We start from the raw sequence: 26,550 nt of genomic DNA, 5'->3' as shown, positions 1-26,550 counted from the left end.
GTGCCACAGAGTTCTGTCTTGGGCCCAATCTTATTCAACATCTTTATCAATGACATGGATGATGGGCTTGAGGGCATCCTGAGCAAGTTTGCAGATGACACCAAATTGGGAAGGGTAGCTAATACCCCAGAGGACAGGATCACACTTCAAAATGACCTTAACAAATTAGACAACTGGGTCAAAGCAGACAAGATGAATTTTAACAGGGAGAAATGTAAATTACTACACTTGGGCAATAAAATAAAATAAAAATGAAAGGCACAAATACAGGATGGGTGACACCTGGCTTGAGAACAGTAAATGTGAAAAGTATCTAGGAGTCCTGGTAGACCACAAACTTGACATGAGTCAACAGTGTGATCCAGCAACTAAAAAAGCCAATGCAATTCTGGGCTGCATCAATAGAATTATAGCATCTAGATCAGGCATCCCCAAACTGTGGCCCTCCAGATGTTTTGGCCTACAACTCCCATGATCCCTAGCTAACAGGACCAGTGGTCGGGGAAGATGGAAATTGTAGTCCAAAACATCTGGAGGGCCGAAGTTTGGGGATGCCTGATCTAGATCAAGGGAAGTAACAGTACCACTGTATTCCACTCTGGTCAGACCTCACCTGGAATACTGTGTCCAGTTCTGGGCACAACAGTTCAAGAAGGATACTGACAAGCTGGAACGTGTCCAGAGGAGGGCAACCAAAATGGTCAAAGGCCTCAAAACAATGCCTTATGAGGAATGGCTTAGGGAGCTGGGTATGTTTAGCCTGGAGAAGAGAAGGTTAAGGGGTGATATGATAGCCATGTTCAAATATATAAAAGGATGTCATATAGAAGAGGGTGAAAGGTTGTTTTCTGCTGCTCCAGAGAAGCGGACACGGAGCAATGGATTCAAGCTACAAGAAAGAAGATTCCACCTAAACATTAGGAAGAACTTCCTGACAGTAAGAGCTGTTAGACAGTGGAATTTGCTGCCAAGGAGTGTGGTGGAGTCTCCTTCTTTGGAGGTCTTTAAGCGGAGGCTTGACAGCCATCTGTCAGGAATGCTTTGATGGTGTTTCCTGCTTGGCAGGGGGTTGGACTGGATGGCCCTTGTGGTCTCTTCCAATTTTATGGTTCTATGATTCTACATTGAACATACCCACACTTAACGGAATGCTAATGCTAATGCAAAAGGGAATTCCCTTCCCTTCCGAACAGAGGAGATATAGAAAGCTCTTATTTCTATGGCAAATAATAGTAATGGCTGCTGTAGGTGCCTTTTTAAAAAATGGGGGCACACCCATGCTTTTTTGTGGCAATGTCTCTTTTTCTGCTCTTTTAGATATGGCAGCTATTTTGTGACTGATATCCACGGTGCTTTCACAAATGTGAAACGTGGCATGAAAATGTTAGTGACACACACATGCACCTGAGCTAGAGAGAGCAAGGAATGATCAATGATGGGATATCCCCAGGATCACAATGTTCTTACAGACAGAAGGATCACCTACTTTCCCCATCTTTCTATGTGATTTTCAGCCAGCTATATGTGTGTATTGTATATGCAGGCGTGAATGCATTTTTAAAAGAATATTTTGTAAGGAAAAGATCATTGTAGCACTCTTAAATAGTAAAGGTAACCTTAATATAAAACTAAAGTTTTATGTAATTTCTTAATGTTTTAGTAATTCATTTCATAGTTTAATGTGTCTCTGGGAAGTACCTGATTTTTGTAAAATTGACAATTTATCATCTAATGGCTACTGTTTCATTGGTAGTGGCATTTGATAATACCAGTTCAATGACTTAGCACGGTGGTTTTCACCCAGTGTGTCATGGCACCTGAGGGTACCTTGAATGATGGTCAGGGATGCGGCAGGCCACATTGGCCTACGTCTTGCAGAGCTCTTTGTTGGCTACAACTTCCCTGGAAAAACGTGTCTCTGGGGCTGGCCAGGGGGTGATGGTTACCAAGAGCTGAGGCAGCCTTTGAGTAAGCAAGCAGGCAGGCAGGCACTGTCCTTTCTTGTGCTTGCTGTGTGCAGGGCCTGTCTGGGAGCTGAATGCCTGGCGTTGAAGGCAAAACTTTTCGCTATGCAGGCCCAGCAGTGCCCACTGTCGCCTCCCATGGTAAGGTGCTGTCCTCACGTTCAACTTTGGCCAGTCTCCGTGGGGCTACTAAGGCTGGGGGCATCTTTTCCCCAGGCTCCTGTGGGGCAGTGTGAGGAGGCACCACTCTCTGGGGGATGGCGGTGGCTCAGAGACCAGAGGCAGCAGCAGTGGCTGCCCAGGGGGAGAGGAGAGGAGGCTGAAGGAATACTCCACAAGGGAGGGTGTTTGAAAAAAGATGAGAGGCTGCCAGCTCTTCAGGTACACAAGTGATCACATAACTGGGCTCCTGAGCCCCACAGGGGTGCCACAGAAAGAATGCAGTTGGTCAATGGAGCTGTGGACTCAGTAAAGGTTAAAAACCTATGAATTGGAGAATTATTTTTAACTGGAACCCTGAAGATTGCCACTTTGACAGACTTACCTTATTTTGTGCAAAGGGGGAAGCAGTGTATAAAGAAGGATGGATTAGTGGAGGAGGTAAGTGAGGAATAGTATGAAGTGGCATTTGTCCATGGATATGAGGATAAAGATGAAGAGCAGGATGGGCAGGTTTTTCTGGCATCCTAAATTGATGCCCACCAGGAAGACATTTCACTTCAGTGTCTGAAGAAGAGGGGCCTGAGATTTCCTGTTTACAGACATGGCACTCACAACAAGCTGGTTCTTGATCCATCTGCTATAAATGAAAGGAGGGTACACAATGTAAACTACACAGCAAAATTAGATTTCCTTTATTTTTTGGAAACAATTTTCTTTGATGCAATCTACTGTTTTAGAAAATGACAATAATGACACCTCTCAAGTATAAAAAATACAATAAGCTCAACAATAACAAGCTTAAAACCACCTTAATTGTTTCTGTTAAAAACTGTGTGTCCAGTTGTACCCAGTTGACTTGTACCCAGGTTTTTTTCCCTAGCCAGAACTCACCGAACCTTTCAGTCACCACTTTCTCTAGAAAAAAAAGCCCTGCTTGTACCTTCTAGCACTTGAAATACATCTTACTTCCAGACCCTGGCAGTCCACATCCTTTCCTGAAAATTACATTAATGCTATGGTCCAATCAATGCTTACCCCGAAGTCTCTCCCATTGAGTTCAATGGCACTCCCATTAATTTAGAATTGAAACCTCAGACTAGTATTAAATAGCATAGGCTTGAAATTCCATTCTTGAGCTTTACAGCATTAATTCTTCTAGATATCAATAACATCAGGTGGGGGGAGTAGAGGATGTTGGTGCAACTAGACGACCTTTACTTCTAAACTTCTGTCTAGTTGCCTCCCCTTACTGGGTGGGGATCCCCCCAAAAGTGTGGGATAATCAGTCTCATATAACCAACATGCTTAAGTCTAATTAATGCATGAAGAGCTTAAGACCAAAAGAGTAAGCTGTCCTGCCAGGCTTAGTGAGGTCACTCCTGCTTACCTTGGGAAGAAGGGTTGTCAAGCTCTTTTTTCTCCCACTTTCTTACATTCCACCATGTGAACCCTACCAGAAAGGAGGTCTGGACTAGTTGCTCCAAGCCAAGATCACATGGCTTGAGCAAGCTATCTTATGTGTTTCTATACAAATAATTTAGAAACATTTACCACTTTGGAACCTGAGTTTTATTATCTGTCTTTTCTAAGTGCTGTATGAAAAAGCACATGAATCTGATCTTTGAAAAGTTTGTAAGTAAAGCATTTTAAACTTACTAAACGTGCAATCTCTTTCTATGCTAAGGGAAGTGGGGAATTTTGGATGCAACTTAGATGGGGATGTTTTAATGGTCTAACAGCCTAAATTTCCAAACTTTACATTGCCACACATTTTGTGTTTTTAATGCTCTGCTGTGGTTCTCTTGCCAAACCTGGTTCTAGGCATCCAGGAATTCTCTCTTTATTTTTCCTAATATTTATTTCTCAACCAACAAGAAGGTCCTCTGAAGAAGATCTTAGGGTCTAAAGAAGTATATACAGGAGGAAGTGAACCTTCCAAGTAACAGGGTTGTAAGCTCTTTTAGGTTTTAAATGTTAATACAACACTTTAAAAAGGCCAAGAAACAGAATGACAGCCAGTCCAGATGAAATAGTACTGGTGTGATACAATCATATCAGCACAACCCTATTATAACTCTAACACCACATGGATAATGATTGTACAAAAACTTCAAGAGGGTATAAGAAATAGAAAGGCAAATATTAAGGGTGCATGGATTATCATTACATCAAAACCAGAGATTGGTCTGCTATAATATATGAAAAGAAATCCTTCTGCAGTTACATTAGGGCAGTTCAAAGGAGGAACTGGGGGAACACAGGTGTTGATATTGACAGTCAGCTGTGGAAACCCGACTACCACAATGATTTAAAACACTGAAAGAGTGCTCTGGAGTGGGGACAGGGGTGGAGGAGCCAGAAAACAAGTGACTGCTAACTTTGGGTGAAAATATCAAATTGAATTATAAATATACAGCTATGTGCAGCATTTCACTATTTTGTAATGTGATATTATTTATTAGTACTGCTGTGATTTCTCTCTCTCTCTTTTAACAATTTATCACTGGCTAACTAAAAACAAATCCAGAAGAACATTGTTTCAGGGTTCATATACACTACTCTTAAGAACTAAATACGTTTACCTGCTGAATAGAGTATGATGACAAAGAACTGTCCGTTTTCACTTCATCCTTCCTTCGCACATTAGTTCCAAGCATTAAATCCCCTTCTTGAGCCCTTGGTAAATTATCACCATTCTCTTCATCTGCTTCTTCAGCATCTGCTACTGATGAACTGCTACTACTGCTCTGGTGGGGAGACTGATAAATAGTTCAGGTTTAATATGATTTTAAATTACATGTGAATTGCTTTATGATTCTACTATATGTGTCCACCACCCTGGGACCCCACAAGATGAACAGTGGTATAGAAATGTAAATAATAGGTGTATGAAATGTATTTCAAAGTTACAGTACCTCAGCCTTTAATGCCATGTTTTTGACTCCATCAGTTAACAGTCTGTGGATCCCATTCATGTTTCTGACAGCCTCAGCATTATCGTAGTGATTAATACAATAAATATCAGGTTTTTCTGATACTGCTGAAATATCTTCATTTTCAGTATTACTGTGAAGAAAAGTGGGTTTTTTTGGTACATGCTAAGTAGGTCAAGCAATAGGGAACTTTGAAAGGAAGGTAAAGGTAAAGGTACCCCTGACCGTTAGGTCCAGTCGTGGACGACTCTGGGGTTGCAGCGCTCATCTCGCTCTATAGGCCGAGGGAGCCGGTGTTTGTCCGCAGACAGCTTCCGGTCATGTGGCCAGCATGACTAAGCCACTTCTGGTGAACCAGAGCAGCGCACGGAAACACCGTTTACCTTCCTGCTGGAGCGGTTCCTATTTATCTACTTGCACTTTGTTGTGCTTTTGAACTGTTAGGTGGGCAGAAGCTCACCCCAATACAGGGATTAGAACCACCGACCTTCTGATCGGCAAGCCCTAGGCTCTGTGGATTAGACCACAGCGCCACCTGCGTCCCTCTTTCCTGAAAGGAAAGTAAAATGCAATTTACACTGGTTTTGAATTTATAATTTTCTTCTAGAAATAGGGGTTGGGTGTTTGTTATTTTAATACCATTTCACTGGAATATGTAACAGAAATAAAAGCTCTGGGTGCATATCCAAATATAGACATGTGAGGCATTTCTAGATTTTTTTCATTTTAAAAAGGTGCCAAACTGCATTTTAGCCCTAACAGTATTGAATCGAAGACATGATACATACTACAAGCATAATGGGTAGCTTTGCTGTGGGAAAAGGGTTAATTCTGATATCATCATTGTTACTCCCCATTGTACTCGAGTGCTTGTGAAGCAGATTTCTATGCTACGGCAGAGGACTTGCATCACAAGTGAATGGAAAAGGTATGCTCAAGCCCCTTGTCACTATCACCTTGGTAGTCCAGTGTCTGAAAGCTTGCTCTTGTACGTTAATAATGAATGGGGCTTCTCCACACTTTGCCTAAAGATCAGTATGTTTCAGCTCCCAAAAAACTAAAGTAGCTCAGGAATAAATCCGCTATTCTGCCCATCGCTTAATCATGCCAGAAGTATACCATATATTTCAAATTTCATGATTCCAGGATAGTCCCAGAGTCTTTGGGAACAGGCTGATCATGACAAATTTAAAAATATACAGTATTTCTAAAGTTGGGGTCCACAAGAGCCTTAAGTGTATGTGTAAGTGTTTCTATATTTACACCAGAGTTTCAACTTCTTTGTCTTCTAACTTGCATTTCTATGCCCTGTGCCAAGTGCTGCTCACCCTCTTCAACATCAGCACATGGAACTGCCACTGGAAAAGCAGTAAGGACCCAGAAAATCTACTGCACACAAAGAAATTCTTTTCACTAGTTAGATTCTGTTCTCAAAATTTCACATTTACTATAATCAAAAGAACAACAAGGCCACACTTACAAAGATGATCCAGAGCTATTATCTGCAAGGATGAGTCTTTGTCTGTCTATCTGCTGGTCAGTAAAAGGAGAACTAGAACTAGACCCTGAGCTTCCTGATGATGTACTTCGTAAGTGCATTTGAGAGAGATAATCGGGAGCAGAATCAATTTGAAGGGGAAGCTGGTTACTATGGACATCGTCTGTAGCTGGTGAATCCATGATTCCACACATCAGAATATGCGAAAGGCTGCAGTCATCACAAGTACATCTGTTCATGAATTCAAAATATAGTATTATCAACACCAATATTTTGTTCAATTGCATTAAATATTCAAACATAAAACCACCGGGGGCCCTACATGAAAATGCATTCACATTTTCATCCAACAAACCATCCAACGAGATCAATAGTGCCGGGATTATCATCATCACAGTGTGTATCCAACTGCACATCCACACATTGACAGCACAAGCAGAATGCAGCTTATATGCACACTAAATTGTGGCAACTGTGTTTTATGACATTTATTATCCTCTACTGTCCAAAGGGTTAAGACAGAGCTTTCCAAACTTTTCATGTTGGTGGCACACTTTTCAGACATGCATCATTTTGCAACACAGTAATTCAGATTTACTAGCAAACCAGAGGTTAAACTAACCCCTTTACAGCACCAGAAAGGAGTGTGGGGAGCATTCACACAACACACCTACACACTGCAGCCAACACACTAACATGTTGTGACACACAGTTTGGAAAGCTCTCAGTTAAGATTTTATTATGAAATGATATTTTACTACTATAGATATTAAATATTATCTACTTACCTGTGCCTGAAATTGCAATTAGGACAGTCAGAAATACTCAGTCTTGATGACAACAGATGTCTCATTGTGTCTGTGAAGTTATTTTCTCCAGATATTGCTTTACTGCCATTTAACTAGAATGAGCAAGGAAATATAAAAACTGTGAACTATTTTCAGTACCTTTTTAATTGCTGTTGACAAAAAATCATTTTAAAACCATAAATTTGAAATGAAATTAATAACCTGATAAAGCACAATCTGATAATATAAACACTGCAACAAGTAACTCTACCAATGCCTCTTTCTGAGGCTTCAAATGACTACTCTCCTGGTCACCTGGGGAGAGTACTGCAGAAATTGTCCTCCGGTAAGAAGGACTAATCAAGACTCATGTCTGCAGTTAGGTGAAACATGAGCCTGCTTTAAAAATATTTTAATCCATTACACATGTTTAGTTCAGCACTCAGTAAGGATTCAGTACCAATGCATAACTGAATAATACATTCAATTTGGCATGTTACACATTTCATAAGGCTATATTGCAGCTGCATTTTGTAGTCAATTGTGACTCGAAAATTGTCCACTTGATTACTTGTACTACATTATTTACATTTGGCGTGTCCTGAAACGGAAACGTTTGAATTTGTTAGGCAAGCCCTTCTTTGTATTTAAAAGAAGGTGCAGCTGCTGATCTCTTACTGAGAAAGAGACTGACACTTTACTTGGAACTACGGTAAGTCTGAGATCAAAGCAGCTAATTTCCAAGCAAATGTAGTTGAGGTCCTAGGCACGTTTACCTAAGAGTCAGTAGACACAACAGAATTTCTCCTAAGTAAATACAGGATTAGGCTGTATGTGTCAGTCTAAGTATGTTAGTTTTTTTGTTTTGTTTTGTTTCTTATTGGGTCAGGGAAGGCAGGAGGAAAAGAGAATTGTTTCTCCGAAGTTAACTCATGACAAAAATATTTTTAGGAGACCATCATCCATACTTTTTCTTAATCCTCTAATCCATGAATAGCTACATCAAAAGGGATACTAATGATGGAGGAGATATACCACATATACTCAAGTATAAGCAGACCCGAATATAAGCCGAGGCACCTAATTTTACCACAAAAAACTGGGAAAACTTATTGACTCATGGTGAGAAATGCAGCAGCTACTGGTAAATTTCAAAAATAGGTTAAATGGTAGGTTAAATGTTTTTGAATATTTATTTCAAAGAAAAACAATAAACTAGTTTGGGAGACCAAGGTTCAAAATACCCTCTCAGCCACAAAACTCATTATGTTCCCTTGAGCTTAAAGAACTGCACCAAACTAAATCTGATCCATCCTATTTAATAATATGCAACTGTCTCTGTGTCCATTCCGTGTGTCCGTGGGATTGTGCTACTGTGCATGTGCCCCACGGACAGCCATTGGGACTTGGAGCGCAGAGACTTCGGACGGGATAAACCAGGACCGTGAGAGAGATTACATGCTTGCATATACACCATACAAAAAAAAAAAGTGTGCGGCTTCCCCTTGCCTCTGCTGCGCTATGGAAGGATAATTGGAATATATAATTGGTATTGTTATTATCATAATTTGGATTGATTTGATTTGTCATTAATTAGAATATTGTTATTGAAAATGAAAAAAAAGCATAAAAAGATATAAATGAGGGTCTGGTAAAAACAACAACCAATTATAGGACTAGATTAAGATAATGATAGATGCTTAAAATCTGAGAGTTCAGAATCACTTCTAGCAAAAAAGAAGCAAAAAAGAGGCTTTGACCTACTACTGTCCATTGAGACTTTCTGTCCTTCATAACTATGCAAGCTAGTTGGTGCAATTTCACAGCAACTTTCTGAAAAAGCAGGAATTTCATTCAGGAATCAAAACTGAATTCCACATGTGTTCCTTTACAATCTGAAGATCATGGAAGTTAAGTAGTTTAGCTGAGCCCTGTTGTTATGACTAGAAGTCTATGTTCTTGCTGTAAGCAGGCTAAGATTACAGCATTTACTAACTTCATTTCAACAACAGAATGGTGGGCTCATTATATCAGAACGTGCCTACTTTTGTACCTGTTTCACCAGCTTGGTTTTATTAGGGTGTGTTGTTGTTGTTGTTGTTTGTTGTTTTACAAAAGAGAGCTTCCAACCTCATCAAAGAGCATCAAAGAACATGAGGACAAATGTCTGATTGCACAAAGAGCATGCAATTCCTTTTGTGACAATAAAAACAAAAAACACCACATTATTATCAATTCTGGAAAGGACGCTAGGATTACAACCAGGGTTCTCTCCCTGAATGCTAAAGAAAATTGCTGAGCAGTAGATGCCGTTAGCTTTAAGAAAACTTGCTTGTAAGTGATGTTTCCATTTGCTTTAGGATATGAGAAGACAAATAAAAAGATTTTTAACAGAAAATGCCTGGAAATCTAATTGGGAAAATCCTTTACTTGAGAGAGAAAAAAAGGGGGAAAGGCCTGTGCGCTCAGATTCACCAACTCCCTTATCAGTTGCTTTGTGCCCTATTGTTAATTTGATGAACAAATGTGACAAGTCCATACGGTTAAGGCACTTAGAAAGTTTTGTGACAAGTGATTCCTGTGGTTTTGTGAAGATGGAATGTTTTTTCTTCATCTTTTTGGAGATCTGCAACTTTCTCTCCATGTTTTGTGAAAAATACAGTATAACATCTTAATAAATTGATGTGCTACTCCCATAACTATTTCACCACCTACTGAGGTTTTGGATCAATACAAAAGATCTAACATTAAAGAGTAAGGATTACAGTTCAATATTTCAGATGCCGCTTATCACAGACCAGATCACTTCTGAAAGCACTACAAAACAATAACTTCAATCAATCACTCCTTTCTTATGTGGTTAAGGGACTGAATACAGAATGGCACTATCTGGCCCCAAGGAGGTCCAAAATATGATGGTGCTTTGACACACAAATGACAGTTGGGGTGGTTAGTGAGTAAGAGATACAGATTGTAGACTAGTTTATAGTCTGGGGTGGTAGGAAGCCGTTCTGAGAGGTTATTAAGTATGTGTCTCCATAGGTGATGAATGCCCAATCCTATGCAAGTCTACTCAGAAGCAAGTCTTACTCTGCTCAAATGGAGCCTATTTCTGGAAATGTATGCTGAGAACTGCAATCTATGAGGAGACTGAAACAGATTCAGTTATGGAAGAAATAAGATGGAAAATACAAGAGGAAAAACAAAAAGCTTTACAAGAGGATGATCACAAAGGACCACAGCAGCAAATGGGGGAAAAAGACTTACTGGACTACAATGTGCATTTCTCATTTTTGTTTGTTAAGAAAAAAATGCTTGCCAAAATATTATCTTTAAACTAATTACTTCAGTATCCTAAGCAAAAATTTAACTTGAGGCTAGTAATTATGGATTCAGATTCAATAGAAATATGAGGAGTATCATTAGGAATTTTGCTTATCGGGAGGACCCACCCGAGTGCTCTCTGTTGCCAAGTTACAAGCCAGATACAACTCATTTAAGTGAATCTGTTACTGTACTGGAAATTGAGACAATTCTGAATCTTAAGAAAAGTAAGTCTTCATGCTCCAATGGCTTGCCAGCCCTATCTGCTGAATACTGTAATGTATTTGCAGATATTTGAGTAGAAACACGTAAGCAGTTACAAAAATCTTAACCAAAGTTACAGAACCTCAAACAATGGAAGAAACTTAGTATTGTGCTATTTAATTCATTATAGGGTAACAATAGGTTAATGGGAATCTGTGCATTTTCAGTTTATTTAAAATAATGGAAAACGAATTAAGGAGGACAGTTATGTTCTAAGTACACTTTCAGTGGTGGCTGTTTGCAGAGTACACACACAATATGCAGACTTGAAGAAAAATTAATATTGCTGAAAAACACAGAAAGGCTCTTCCAATTCTTTATATACAATTACGGCAGCAATCCTATTCACATTTTACTAGAAGGAAGATTCACCAAACACAGTGAAATTTACTTCTGAGTAAGCATGCATTGAATTGAGCTGTGTTAGATGGAAGTATATAGTTTTACCTGTTCTATCAAATGCCTCTGCTTAAAAACTTCCCAGTCTTCTTTCAGAAAGTGTTCTTTTGTTCTCACTGTCACCTGGAACAAAATTAAGCTAAGTTCACTGATTAACACTGCTTGATTTCTACTTCACCATTTCAGAAGATACAATTGTATCCCAATTATTGAATAATATAGCAGCTTAAAGTCATAAGATTTGTCTCAACTAAAGTATGGTACGTAGATGCTGGCTACAAATATCCTATATAAAACAATTACATGGCTAGCGAACACTTATAATAAAATATAAACAATGTGTTTTATAAGATCAAAGCGGATGGATAGGGCTCAGAAGTAGCACAGCATGGTACACATCCTAACAAATCCAACATACACCCCCCTACTAAATTATTGCTTCGTGCTTGCTCAACCCTGAGCCACAGAACCATCAGCAATAATAATAATAATAATAATAATATAATTATATATTATATTATATATAATATAATTGTTAATATACTGTTATTAATATATTTATTATTATTATTTACATTATATTTATATATTATTATATATTATGTATATATATTATTTATTATTTATACCCCACCCATCTGGCTGAGTTTTCCCAGCCACTCTGGGCGGCTCCCAATCAAGTGTTAAAAACAATACAGCACTGAATATTAAAAACCTCCCTAAACAGGGCTACCTTCAGCTGTCTTATTTCCTTGACATCTGATGGGAGGGCATTCCACAGGACAGGCACCACTACCAAGAAGCATGTGTTCCTTGGCTGAAGGGACGTCAGCAGAAGATAACTACCCCATCCCTCAATCACCCCATCCATTAAAACCCCCTCTCTTTTCAGGCTTGGGCTTGAATATTCTGAGGAAATTCACCAGCAGAATGAAAGGAGTACTCAAGGAAACTGCCAATCTATCACATTGGGGAATGTTGGGATTGGGGAAAGCGGAGATCATTCTGACACATGTTTTTAAGCAAAGGGAATGTCAAAAACCCTCCACTTCTTAGTCCACATCTGAACAATAACAGATATATAAATGCTGATTGTATGACATTTTAAAATCTGTGGTTTTGTAAGCTGTCTGGAATAGATATCCTGTTAGCAAGATATAAATTAAACCTTAAGATCCTAGATTCAATACACAGCATCTCCAGACTCTTGTGCCAGTCAGTGTAGAGCACAAGTGGCCAACCCTACATGGGCCACTTTGACAGGTGGCCACCCACTTGGCAATGACCCAACTGCATAAAGTCTGGTGACTGTAACTTAAATCTGTGGCTAAAAAGATGTACCAGGAGTGCATCACTCCTAATTCTTCATCTGAAGCTGCAAACTGAAGTTATAACTCTGAAAAGGGAGAGAAAATAAGGCACCTAATTCGAAAAGCACAAAATTCAAATCACAAGTATAAAGGAAAAGTCAGAGCCATGTATTCCTGATTCTTCCTTTTAGATCCTGTGCTTTTTACAGCTGCTGCTTTACCTGTTCTCTACCCAACTTCATAGGCATGACTTGGGCAAAACACAGGCAGGCATGACTTGGGCAAAACAACTTCATGGGGAGGCTTGATGGGCTGAATTCGCCCCCCCACCCCGACCCCTCACAAGAACCACCTGCCCAGTGGGAGGGAAGAAGACAGGGAGGCATGGTGGTCAAAGACAATGTCAGGGCCTGCTCCGGTCAGAGTACTCCCTCCTTTCAACAACCCCAGGCCAATGGACACTATCTGTCCTATAGGAAGGAACACCTGATACCAGCTTCTGCTTCAGTAGGACTGATTGTTGTTGTTTTATGAACATATGATTCTTGGTGTATCTGTTGTGCTTTATAAACACTGTTCCACTTTGAGGACTCTGACTGGAAAGGGAGATATAAATCTGCTAAATAAAGAATAATAATAATAATCGTGATAATAAAGAGGCCTGCAGGCTAGCGACTACCCACCGCTGGTATTGAGGCAGTAAAAGGATAAATAGACCAATGGCCTGACTCTATATTCTTATCATCACCTTATACAGGTGATAAAGCTTTAGACCAGAAATGTTTTGCAGAGCTCCGTATCCTTCAAAATAGCTTAAATCCACATAAAAACATTTGTTATTAGTCTTTTTAAGCTTCCCTGAAACTATCTGAACTTATTCACTAAAAGATAGTAACTTTATATTAATGTCAAATTGCTAGGTACTATAATTTGAGGTATTTACAGTATGCATACATAAAAGATATTCTGTTTGAGGAAACTATGAAAGATGCATGCTTTAAACATTTTAATGAAGTATTTAAAAACCTGTGTTTCTGAATTATAACACAATATAAATGAATTGCTGTTGATACTGTGAAGCTAGAAGATATTGAAGGATGTTAAAAATGGGTCTGAATCTAAGTCAAATGCCTGAGGCAGATCCAACCCATCATGAGTAGCTTAGCCCAAATGCTCTTAGCTCAAACAAATCTTACTAGAAGATTTTAAGAACTCTTTGGAAAAAATTCTAAACTACAGTATCTCAGAGAATGTTCCATATTGCTGCTGATTTTAGCCTAACCGAATAGAAGTTACATGGATTTTGAAGTTGTGTCTCTTGCATCTTAATCTAACATTCTAACTATACTAGCTCTCTCTTCTTTATTGGTTTTGGTGTAATATACTCCACTAGTATATTAAACTTAACTCAACATCTTGCAACTTGTTCTTCTTGCAAATGAGACCTGAGTCAACTGTGAAGTTCAGGCATTTATTTTATTTACACACCTGTAACACTTCTTTCTCAGATTCAAAAATTCATGAGTAATTCAGTGTTTCTGGAATTTCAAAAGTATTTTATTTAAAAGTTCTATTTATCACACAATACTGAAGACTCAATACAGGTATCATGTACCGATTATTAAAACACAGTATTTAAAACTTAAATTAATTTGGTAAAAATAAGTGTACAAATTAAAAACAAAAATGCTTTAATCCATCTCAGATCATTTCCTATTACAGCACATGTGATAAGCAAAGAATCCAACAGAAAAAAACGTGTAGGGGAAACAGTTTCAAAGATGTTGAAAAGCAATGCATTTTTTATTAATGCTCAATATGCACTGGCCTAAACAGGGCTTCCTCAGTGGCTTTTCCATAAAAGAATATGACGGTTAATAAAAACAAAGCAAAGCAAAGCAAAGCAAAACAAAACAAAATTACACACACACACCCTTTAAAACACAATCTTAAGAGTCATATATCTGTAAAACTCTCAATATCAACTTGTTCATAGAAAATGCTTCATGGTAACACAAACAAACTTTCCATATACAGTACATGTAAAAAGGCGGCCGGGGGTGGGGTGTATTACACATCACAGTTCTACAAGATGCTGCAACCATGCAGCAACCATGGCAGGCAACACAGAGAGTAAGGGTGCTGCCACTATGACAATTTTAAGGTGCAGTTTTTTGACATGTAGCAAGTCCTGTTAATCTGGGAGCAAACGTATACCTGCATGGCTACCCAGCAACCAACTACATGTACAAATACCCCCGTCCAACAAACACATTTTTCACTTAACGCTTCATGAGAACAGTTGATAGCAGAAAAGTTTCAACCCCAAGCCACAAAGTGATAACTTGCATCCTCAATTCCTCCGGTTTTTTGGAAGACGGTTGCTGGCTTTCCTTGCTGCCTGCCATCTTCTTCAAAACCAAATATATTTAAGGCAAATGACTAATATAAAATGATTTGTGCACATACACAAACATATTAATATAGTACACCTATACACAATGTTAACAATTATCTGCATCTCTTTACATATACCTGTATGCAGTTTGTTTTAACACCTGAACTTTCTGATTAAGATTACAGTATATTTATATATATATGTATATTATTTGCTTACCTGGTCATCAACATAATCATCTATTCTTTTCTGATATTCAAGCCATGTTTCAGCAACTTGACCCATCTCCTGTTCCAACTGGTGATACTGTTGAAGCAAGTTACTATATGTATCTTCGCTACAGGAATCATGTGTTACTCCTAGCCTAACAATTAAGATAACAGTAAGTGTATAGTCTTATGTAAACAGCCTTAACTAAAATATATTAAAGCATTTTGTTCTATCAACTAGCATTTTTACTATATTCCAGAAATCCAGAAACTTATTATACCAACAAATCCAAATAAATCTTGTTTATTGGTCCAAACCTTTCTCAGAATTGGCATTTTTCTCATGGAAAGATTAAATATCTTGAGTAATTATTAAAGGATAATTTAGCCAAATCCAAGAAATGGATCATAAAAAGATGGGGAAACTTTGCAAGTCTCACTTTTGAGATCTAATGATGTATCCTGTCCTGGCATACATTAATATGTAAATGGTTTAAACAAATAATAACAAACATATAATTAATTCAAATTTTATGTTATTTTTCAAACATTACTCTAGAGGTCCAATGAAATTAACTAATGGATTTGAACTAGACTAAGAAGTTGTTTTGTCTTCCCTATTTCATCTTTGCTATATTGCATTGCTTTACAAGCTAGGATGCTGATAGAGCTATTAAATGACCTAGATCAGAAGTATTATATATTGCTTCAAGGGTATTTTTGCACTGCCTTTACCATCAGAACCAAAACTTAATGTATTCTTGACATCAATTCTACCTTTATTTTGCGCCCTTTGGGCAATATTCATATAATTTGTCATATCAGACATTGTCTTGATGTTAAAGAAAGGAAATACAAGTGGCCACAGCAGGGGTTGCCAACCCTTTTGGACCAGTGGGCATATTTGGAATTTTGAGAAAGTACTATGGGTGCCTGTCAAAATATGATGGCTCTGAGGTATTTGGCATAACACAAAATGGCAGCTATGGTGGGGACATGGCATAACGCAAAATAGTGGTTGTGTGGCTGCCGCATTTAAGAGAGCAGAAATCTGGCTGGGAAAACCCAGCCAGAAGGGTGGGGTATAAATATTATTAATTATTATTATCATTACTATTATTATTATTATCATTATTATCATTATCACCACCATCATCATCACCACCATCATCTTTATAGAACGCAAAATGATGCAGGTATCATGACTGCTCACAGAAAGAAATTATTTGCACTGCTTCAGAACAAGAGAGTTGGTTTCAAAAACCAAGGCACGGTTTCTGAATTGGTGACAGGAATTTCTTGCACTCAATCAGAAGCCGCATTGGACGTTTGCCTTCCAAAAATAGTTTGCAAACCGGAACAGTCACTTCCGGGTTTGTGGTGTTTAGGAGCCAAAACATTGAAGAACTAAGCTGTTCAAAAACCAAGGTACAGTACGACTGTATTTAAAATTAGCCAGGTGCATTTTGCATCTGAGTATTGGCCACTTGCAACTAAGTGAAGATGCCTGGGTACCAGGACGGCATCTGACATCTCCATCATCTGGGGAATCACTGGATCTTGACTGTTTTCACACACAAATATCACATCCTGTAGAATTCTATCAGATATATTTTATCTGCAATCAGAATGAATTTCAGGAACCAAAATGCTTTTTCTGTGCAGCCTGAGCAGGAACAGTGAACATTATAGTTAATTGTTGTAGTTTGTCTTTACTTACCCCACCCTGCTCACAGTTGTGAAGAATACTCTTATGCTATGAATGGTCTATGTCACCATCAAGAAAATATATATAGACTGTCCCTGGATAAAGTAACTTTTCTTCTTTAAGTTCTCAAAGTTCTTAATGTAGCTCAAGATGTTTAACTGATAATCAATCACAATCAGTCCATTTGAAAATCAAGGCTTTAGAGCCATCTTACCCCAAAATGGCAACTAGACATTCCATTTTGGCAACTGTAACATTGGTTTAAGGAGCCATTTGTTACCTAGCTTACAGGAGCCATTTGTTACCTTTCTTATATATGGGGGTGTCTTATAGACGGAAAAATATGGTACACACACACAGCCCAACAAGGCAACAAGAAGAACCCACCAACAGCATACAAATCAATATGGCTAACTTTACCCAACAATTCCTCTTCCCCTCCCCCCATACATGCAAACAAAACTCACTGCAGCCAACTGAAGGCAACTAACCATGCCCTGGGCCCCCCAACCTCTCTCAATGTCAATGAAAACCAATAAATGAATAAAGAGAACCTACCCACTCAAAGCTGACACAGAAACCTCACATATACACTATGTATAAAGAATGAAAGTTTACTACTCCCTCTTCCCCCCCAACCTTATACAGTGGTACCTCAGGTTACAAACGCTTCAGGTTACAGATTCTACTAACCCAGAAATAGTACCTCAGGTTAAGAACTTTGCTTCAGGATGAGAACAGCAATTTTGCTCCGGCGGCACGGCGGCAGCAGGAGCCCCCATTAGCTAAAGTGGTGTCTCAGGTTAAGAACAGTTTCAGGTTAAGAACGGACCTCCAGAACGAATTAAGTTCTTAACCCGAGGTACCACTGTACTGCATACAACATTAAAGTCTCACTAATATGACAAATATGACAAATCTGTAGAAAGTACATTATGATCTGAAGGTGAGATGATGTATGTAATTTTGTAACCAAAGAAAATATTTAATAAAAACCTATTTAAAAAAGCATTCAGATGTTTCACTGGCATCTAATGCTGGAAAATTCACAATACAAAAGGGAAAGCAAACATTCTCAGCCATTCTGCAGAGAAGTGGTCAGACTGGTTGAAGACCCATCAATCCTTAGATGTTGAATTGCCATTCAATTGCCATTGCAAGAATGCTAGGGGAACTCAAGGATGTACAGCATCAAAGTGCGAAGGAAGACATACACAATCATGACACTTCACTGTAAACATTCATGTGAACTGTTGCCAGGGTATGGCAGATGTAAAGATACTGCTATTTGTTGAATACTGTACATCTGTAGTCAGCATCCTAGATGTCCTTAGATAGAAGAAAACTTAATAGATCTGGAAACAGTTCTGGAAACAACAAAGCATTTCATGCTCCAAACCACTGTTTCTATCACTGCCCCTCATTGCTATGCTAGTCTATTCCATAATGTTAAAGCCTTGAGTGGTGATATAAGTATCCCACACTTTGATTTCCAATTTATTAATAATATTAACAGAAGAAAGTTACTCTTCAATGCACATGCATATAGCATTCGAAGTAACACTTTTTCTATATGCGTATAGGAAAAGAGACCTGGGAAACTTAGGAAGCCCAACGTACTGTCTCTCATGAAGTATCTCTGTGCTTGCCAGCCAACAGCAATTTCACTTCTACCTGCTGATAGCACTTCCAAATTGTCAGCAGTTTAGCCACACACTGCAAACTGCATTCTCACCCCTCTCTAGCATAAAGCGAGAAACCTGCCAAAATGCAAGGTCAATATTTTAAACTTTTGACAGCTGAAGCAGTTATCTGAATTAAAATTGGAAACATGTTTCACTCTAATATGTAAAAAGGTTTCCCCTTAGCTATGAATTCTCTGCTCCAAGAGCTGCTTTCCCCTTGTTTCTAGAAATCACTAATCTGACCATCATCTGATTAGCAGAAGAAAAAAAAACCTGAAAAATGCAGATAACCCAGTTCTCATGCAGATAAGTATAGGTATAATATTATAAGCATGCAATTTTGCTGTGTCCATTTCAAGACTGACTGAATTGCATTCAGTGTATATAGATGCAGAAAAAATTACTTGTCCACAGAGGAAAGTGACTGAAAGGAGGCAAAAATAGCAGGAAGCAAGCCATGCAGGGATATATATACCAGGCAGCACCTCTTGGGGGAGATTCACAGAAGCCTTTATATCACAACCCTTTGGGAGTTTCTGCTCTGAATGACAGGCAGGCGTTCCTCATCCACCAAAAATAAAAATAAAAATAAAAACCAGGCCTGCACAGATATGGTCTTTTCAGAACATAATTACTTTCTTTTCCTACTTTCCATATGTAAGCATTTAAGTTTAATTTATCTAAGTAACAGTTTCTGATAACGTAAGGGGAAAAGTACCTGCCCACCAAGAATGAAAGATTAGAAATAATTTCAGCAACGGAAAAATAGGCAGCTACCGCGTTCTTTTCTAAGTACGGGCTTTACATACTTCCCTATTTTATTGAGCTGGGGCTCAAAACCTTATTTTAGAGGAGCCGGTGCCTCGACCAGCTTGAAGATTTTACCACAAAGCGAGTCTTTGGATCAAATGGTTTCCCGAACCTCAAGACTTGTTTTGTGCCCGAACTACGCTGGCAAAAAGGAGCCAAGGGTCTCTTCCTCTGGGTTTCGAGGAAGTTTTTACCTGGTTTTTAGCGGTGCTGATGCCGGGCGAACCAAGAGGCCCTTTCAAATAAACGCAGCGGTGGCGGCACAGCCTCGGGAAGCAAGCGACCCTCTTCAGGGGCAGCCAAGTGACCAAGCCCAGTCCGAAGACCCCGCCAGCGCCGCGGCCTCCTTCGCGCCCCTTTCTGCGCAAAAACCCCAAGCAGCGGTCAGCGGGGTTTAAGGAGGGCGGCCCTCGGGAGACCGCGGAAAGGGGGCTCCGAAGGCCGCTCTCCCGCACGGAGAAGGCGGCCGCCGGGGAGGTGGGCGCGCTCGGTCGCGCCGAGTACAAGGCGACGGCGCCCTTCCCGCCGCTGCCCCTCAACCCCGGCAGGAGACAAAGGCAAGGCCTCAGAGGCCCAAAGTCAAGGGCGGCCTATTGGGGGGGAGGAAGAGGAGGGAGGGAGGAAGCTACGCCAGGCCCTTCGCAAGGCGCCTCAGCTCCTCCAAGCTGTGAGAGGGGGAAACGGAGGCTGACACAAAGAAGATGGTGCAGGCCGCGCCTTAAAGCGGGCGCCGCGCCCACGACGAGCAGCAGGAGCCTCCCACCCGACGCCCCTCCAAGCTCACCTCAGGGGTTGCCTTCCAGCGGCCGCGCGCGACTAGGCCAGAAAGCGAGGCAAGGGACTGCGACGGAGGCGGAGAGGGCGGCGCAATTCCTGCCGGCTCCGCTTGAGGCTGCTGCTGCCCTCCTCCTCCTCCTCTTCCTCCGGGGGCTCTCCGGCCGCGTTGCCGCCCCTGGGAGGATTTCTCCGCTGCTAACCAAACGAAGACACGGGGAACCGTTCGTTTTCACGTGCGGGCTGCCGGGCTGCAGTACTGGCCGAGGCTGGCTGCTTCCGACACCCGCACCGTCCCTGCGCTCCCGTCATTCAAAACCGGCCCAAACCGAAACCCGCCGCGCGGCTCTCGAGGAAGCGGGCTTGGGCAGCGCCGCGGGGCAGAGAGCCCTGAGAGGGGCTTCGCCGGCCGCTTCGGGCTGCAGGAACCAACCCTCCTCCAGTTGGCTATTTGTGACATAAAGTAATAACTGCTCTTAACGGTCACCTAGAGACTTTTAGGTGTGATGATTACTACTATTTACCGCCGCTCCCCGGCAAATCTCTTTTATGGACTTTTAATAATGACTCTCCTAGAACCAAAGACATTGGGCAACATGACTCGACACCAAGCAGCAAGGGCACACGGTTTAATGGGTTTGGGTGAATTTTGAGCGCGAGTTAACATAGGCCAAGGAAACGAAAAGTGGGCAGGAAAGCGGAGAAAACTTCCTCCAGGTTTTGCAAAAGTACGTTTCGTTCTGCTCAAGTTGCTCTGAATATTAATTCTTTCAAGATCACAACAGACTTCCGAGCCTGGTCTCCAAAAGAGTGCGTTCAGACAGTGGCCGCCAACGTGTTTGGGGCCTGTGGGCACTTTTGGGATCCTGAGAGTCTGTGGGCGCCAGTTATACGATGGCTTCAGTGAGCACAAAATGTCCGCCAGGTCTAAAAGAGCCCAAATTGGGGGGTGGAGCGCAGCTCCATGCAAATATGGAAAACCTTAATTTAAAAATGCTTGAAATGCATAAGCAGCTGTCAGGGACTGGTCAGGTGAGGAGGCGAGGGGGCACACCAAGATGCTTCCAGAGAGGAGGAGGCAGATCAAGATAGCATGGACCTAGGTTCATGGTGGTGGGAGACAGAACACACCCCAGAAGCAAAAGGAAAAAAAAATGCAAAATAATGGATGAAGGGGAGCAGGAGTGAAACAAGAATACTGAGGGGTCCCTTCAAGGGGTTCAGCTTCTTAAGGAAGACTGGACCTTCGGAGAGAGCGTACCTTTTAAGACTCAAACCGGTCAGGAAATGAACAGAGACCAGACAGGGTAAACAAAAGCAAAGTGGCTAAAAGACTGGTCTTTATTAACTGTTGCAACAGAATAATAATAATAAAAATCTTTCCAGGGACGCGGGTGGTGCTGTGGTCTAAACCACAGAGCGTAGGGCTTGCCCATTGGAAGGTTGGCGGTTCGAATTCCCATGACGGGGCAAGCTCCCGTTGTTCGGTCCCAGCTCCTGCCCACCTAGCAGTTCGAAAGCATGTCAAGTGCAAGTAGATAAATAGGTACCTCTCCGGTAGGAAGGTAAACGGTGTTTCTGTGCGCTGCTCTGGTTCACCAGAAGTGGCTTAGTCATGCTGGCCACATGACCTGGAAGCTGTCTGTGGACAAACGCTGGCTCCCTCGGCCTATAGAGTGAGATGAGCACCGCAACCCGAGTCATCTGCAACTGGACCTGTCAGGGGTACCTTACATTTCTCCTTGTTAAAATTCATCTTGTTTGTTTTGGCCCAGTTCTCTAATCTGTTAAGGTCATTTTGAAGTGTGATCCTGTCCTCTGGGCTATTAGCCACCCCTCCCAATTTGGTGTCGTCTGCAAACTTGCTCAGGATGCCCTCAAGTCCATCATCCAAGTCATTGATAAAGTTGTTGAATAAGGAGGCAGGAGGGACCCAGGACAAAGGTGTGCAAGCCCTTATATAGACTTTTGAACTGCCTACCCTGGAGCTCAAGACTACCCCTCCATACATCATACGTGGGTCAGGTCAGAGAAGGCTTGGATAACAACAGAAATCTGAGTGCATTGTTTTTATCCTGTCTGCCAGGTTACCTGATTGGATTACCTGGGCATCCTGGCCACTCTTTTGTTATGATAACTACTCAATCCCTGAATCCAGGTCACAGGTCACAGACTCACCCTATTCATATCTTAAATGTGCCCTTGAGACAGGATTTGTGAGCAAAGAGACAATGGGGAGGCTCCCCATTTCCTTCCACCTTGCAGAGAAATATTTGAGGTCATCTGGAGGAGACAAATGGTTTCAGGACTTTTTCTGTGGGTCTCAGACATGTGGTCTATACATTTATGTATATGCTTGCTTGGTACATTTATGAACATTTACTTTTTATATATAAGACCTTAAAATTCTTATAACAGGAGCTAGCTAGCAGAACCAGCGTTTTATCCATGGCACAGAGCTGAAAACCAAACAGTGCAAGGAGTCCCTTGGCAGCCACTGTGACTCGGAGGGATCTGATATGTAGGAAGTGGGCTGCTGGGAGAAGGAGCGGCCATTCTGGGCAACAGCTCAGCTTTGAGGGAGTACTCTGCATTGATACTAAATAAATGAACTGATAAAGAAGCTCACTGCGTGCCTGCTTTCTCTCAGCTGTTAGCCAAGCGTGCTGCCTGTCGGCTCCCATGCAACAGATGGGACAGTAGCCAAACTTTCCCCAGAAATCTCATCCCCCCCTCCCAAAAAAACCACATAAGCATTTATTGCTGTATTACCCACTGAGGGTGAGGTGTTGTAGAAAATAAATCATAAAAAGTTCAAAATTATTCCATAACACTTTTTATATAGTGCTGGTTAGCTAGTAATCATGCAATTTTATTTATTTAAATATCTAACTTTTTAGTCAAAAAAGGCTGCCCAAGTGGCAATGAAGATCAGTAAAAAAAAAAGTACAGTACCTGTCTGTAGGCTTACAATTGGAAGGTGGGAAGACACAAAAAGAAAATAGGGGGGAAATAAGCAAATTAAGATTGCCGGAAGAAATATCAACAGATATGCAGAAAGTGAGGAGGAATTAAAGAACCTTTTAATGAGGGTGAAAGAGGAGAGCACAAAATATGGTCTGAAGCTCAACATAAAAAAACTAAGATCATGGCTACTGGTCCCATCACCTCCTGGCAAATACAAAGGGAAGAAATGGAGGCAGTGAGAGATTTTACTTTCTTGGGTTCCATGATCACTGCAGATGGTGACAGCAGTCACGAAATTAGAAGATGCCTGCTTCTTGGGAGAAAAGCAATGACAAACCTAGACAGCATCTTAAAAAGCAGAGACATTACCTTGCCAACAAAGGTCCGTATAGTTAAAGCTATGGTTTTCCCAGTAGTGATGTATCGAAGTGAGAGCTGGACCATAAAAAAGGCTGATCGCCGAATAATTGATGCTTTTGAATTATGGTGCTGGAGGAGACTTTTGAGAGTCCCATGGACTGCAAGAAGATCAAACCTATCCATTCTGAAGGAAGTCAGCCCTGAGTGCTCACTGGAAGGACAGATCGTGAAGCTGAGGCTCCAATACTTTGGCCACCTCATGAGAAGAGAAGACTCCCTGGAAAAGACCCTGATGTTGGGACAGATGGAGGGCACAAGGAGAAGGGGACGACAGAGGAAGAGATGGTTGGACAGTGTTCTCAAAGCTACCAACATGAGTCTGACGGAACTGCGGGAGGCAGTGCAAGACAGGAGTGCTTGGCGTGCTCTGGTCCATGGGGTCATGAAGAGTCGGACACGACTAAACGACTAAACAACAACAAGCAAATACATGGGCAATTTCTTAGTTACCAAAATATGGAACACAGAATAGAAAAGAACAGCTCACCACGTGGAACACAGCTCACCAGAGTTGGAAAATATTGCCCTACTAGCAAAACAGTGGTGCCTCGCTAGACGAATTTAATTCGTTCCACGGGTCTTTTCTTATAATGAAAAATTCGTCTAGCGAATCCCATAGGAATGCATTGAATTTTGTTTGATTTTTTTTTTGCCCATAGGAACGCATTAATTGAATTTCAATGCATTCCTTTTGGAAATCGCGATTCGCTAGACGAATTTTTCATAAAACGAATTCATCTAGCGAGGCAACCTCCGCTCGAAAAATCCTTTCGTTAAGCGGAAATTTAAGCGGAAATTTCGTTAAGCAGGGCATTCATTAAGCGAGGCACCACTGTACACTACTAGCGTAGTGGTTGATGCAGAACGTCTACTGCAATGTGCGGGAAAGAATAAGCAAGCAGAGCGTTTCAAGTCCAGGGAAAAGTCAGTCAACAAATGTAAAAATAGTCCTTCAAAGATGAACCCCACCCTGACAGACCCAAAACACAGGATCAAGATTCTACTTCTGTTAGCTAACCATGAGGTTTGCCAGGGAACCTCGTTCATGCATTTTCTTTCTCTGTTATAGGTGTTAATAAAAAGGTTGACATAATACTAATATGAGAACCACCATTATGAACCTTGATGACTCTGGTACAAGCCCTATTCCAGCCTTCTCTCCTGCAAGGCATTCAGGCATATCCTGACCTAAAATTCACACCTAACATGCAAATTTAGTTGCCAAGTATAGGATACTCAACTCCTCAATGGGAGTCATCCACAAAATGGCAAATGATTTGATGGCAGATGGGGCCGGGGGTGCTCCTGCTCCCCCAAATCAAGTAAATAAATAAAAATACTTAACTGACCAATAGCATCATAGATAACTTTTTTCTGCCCCCCCACAGCATAAAGCCTGCTCCCTACAAATAAATTCTGGCTACGCCCAGATGGCCATGATTTATTTTAGGGCGGGCAGGTTTTATGTTTGGGGGGGGGGACAGAACAAAGCTATCTGTGACAAAGTTGTAGAATGCTGTGGACAGGTTGTTGAGTTGCACATATATTACACCTGTGCTGAGGGAACTGTGCTGGCTACCAGTAAGCTGCCAGGCCATGCTCAAGATCTTAACACAGGCATCCCCAAACTTCGGCCCTCCAGATGTTTTGGACTACAATTCCCATCATCCCTCACCACTGGTCCTGTTAGCTAGGGATCATGGGAGTTGTAGGCCAAAAATCTGGAGGGCCGCAGTTTGGGGATGCCTCCCTTAACATATATATAGCCTTGAACAACTCAGAACCACTTTTCCTGAAATATCACCTGCCCCTATACAAACTTGGAAGATCAGTTAGCTAATCAGGAAAAATTCCACTTGTGGCAGCACACCCTACATAATAACATAGGATGGTGACTCCAAAATAGGCATTTTCTGCTGTTGCCCCTACACTATGGAATGCTTCTGTTATAAAAAATTATATGGGGGGGAAAGTAGGACACCATTTTTAATGAACAGAGAGGGGTGACAGAATTTGACAGCTGCAACTACCCAGAATCCTGTTCCAATGCCATCTCCCCCCCCCCCCCCGTCTCCTCACCTCTCCCGCTAGGACAGGACCCTGCCTAAAGGAACGCTTAAGGATCTGCATATGCACACATCTCAACATTAGCATAAGCTCACACATTTCCCTTCTCCACCTTCCCCTCCGCCCCAGACTCCTTTAGATTATCACTACAGAACCTTTTGCCTTAAATTATGCTAGATTCTCTCTGTATTAGAATTGCTGTTTTATGTCTCAGAACCTTTATATATCAGGACTACTACCTTTTGCATAGAATTCTCTGTATTATATATGTCTCCTGTAAAAGGAAATGCTGCATGAACCGTGTAGCACCCCTTCCCACCTGAACCTTGTCCCATCGCCATCCTGATTCAAAAGACACACAAGGACAAAGATGGATTAACTGGGACAGTTTATTCAAACCTCCAGAAGTGTCACCTTTTACATAATCCCAGGGATCATCCTTGCCTGACCTGGGGGGAAACACCTGCCGGATGGACCCCAACCCCTCGGCAATCGCCAGGAACGGCCCCACCCCAACTCCCATTTAGACTGATCAAACAAAGGGAAACCCATCAGGGAGGAGAGCGATTGACACATCACCATATGAAGAAATAGTCGTCTCTGCACCTAGTTAATCCCATCACCACCCATTCTCCTTGTCCTTCCCCTCCCTCCCAGTAAAGGGATTTTCACATGGGGACAGGAGGGGATAAGAGGGAGGTTCACCATTTCCCGGGGTTCCTTCCTACATTCTTTGTACAGCTGTAGTTCTTTCTTTCTGTAATAAAAGGATCAGTTTGTTTTTCCTGACAGCATCTTGTGGTCTCTGTCATTTCCCGGCAGAGCTGAATTTAGTGCAAATTTTGGAGCTTCCGACCCGCATCTGTCCTT

At 41.3% G+C, this 26,550-nt stretch overlaps 1 protein-coding gene across 18 annotated transcripts in view; it reads right to left on the bottom strand.

Annotated features, from left to right (window-relative positions):
- The window catches only part of FAM193A (family with sequence similarity 193 member A), a 39,306-nt gene extending 18,620 nt beyond the window's left edge, over positions 1-20,686 (bottom strand). For 2 of the 18 annotated variants that reach the window (XM_035103345.3, XM_088675968.1), the window contains exons 1-8: positions 20,237-20,686; positions 15,260-15,404; positions 11,381-11,455; positions 7,346-7,458; positions 6,540-6,788; positions 5,042-5,192; positions 4,709-4,885; positions 2,509-2,763 (exon numbers count right to left, since the gene is read on the bottom strand). In XM_035103345.3, the coding sequence (XP_034959236.3) occupies positions 2,509-2,763; positions 4,709-4,885; positions 5,042-5,192; positions 6,540-6,788; positions 7,346-7,458; positions 11,381-11,455; positions 15,260-15,325 (1,086 nt within the window). In that variant the 5' untranslated portion in view covers positions 15,326-15,404; positions 20,237-20,686. Of the gene's footprint in view, positions 1-2,508; positions 2,764-4,708; positions 4,886-5,041; positions 5,193-6,539; positions 6,789-7,345; positions 7,459-11,380; positions 11,472-15,259; positions 15,405-19,646 lie in introns of all 18 variants that reach the window. The other 16 variants (XM_088675959.1, XM_088675961.1, XM_035103347.3 and 13 more) reach the window with 16 other exon arrangements.
- Positions 20,687-26,550: the final 5,864 nt, after the last annotated feature.

Source organism: Zootoca vivipara, chromosome 8, assembly GCF_965207765.1.
Source record: "Zootoca vivipara chromosome 8, rZooViv2.hap1.1, whole genome shotgun sequence".
In the NCBI taxonomy this organism is placed as follows: Eukaryota; Metazoa; Chordata; class Lepidosauria; order Squamata; family Lacertidae; genus Zootoca; species Zootoca vivipara.
This window is presented reverse-complemented; position numbering and strand designations above follow the sequence as displayed.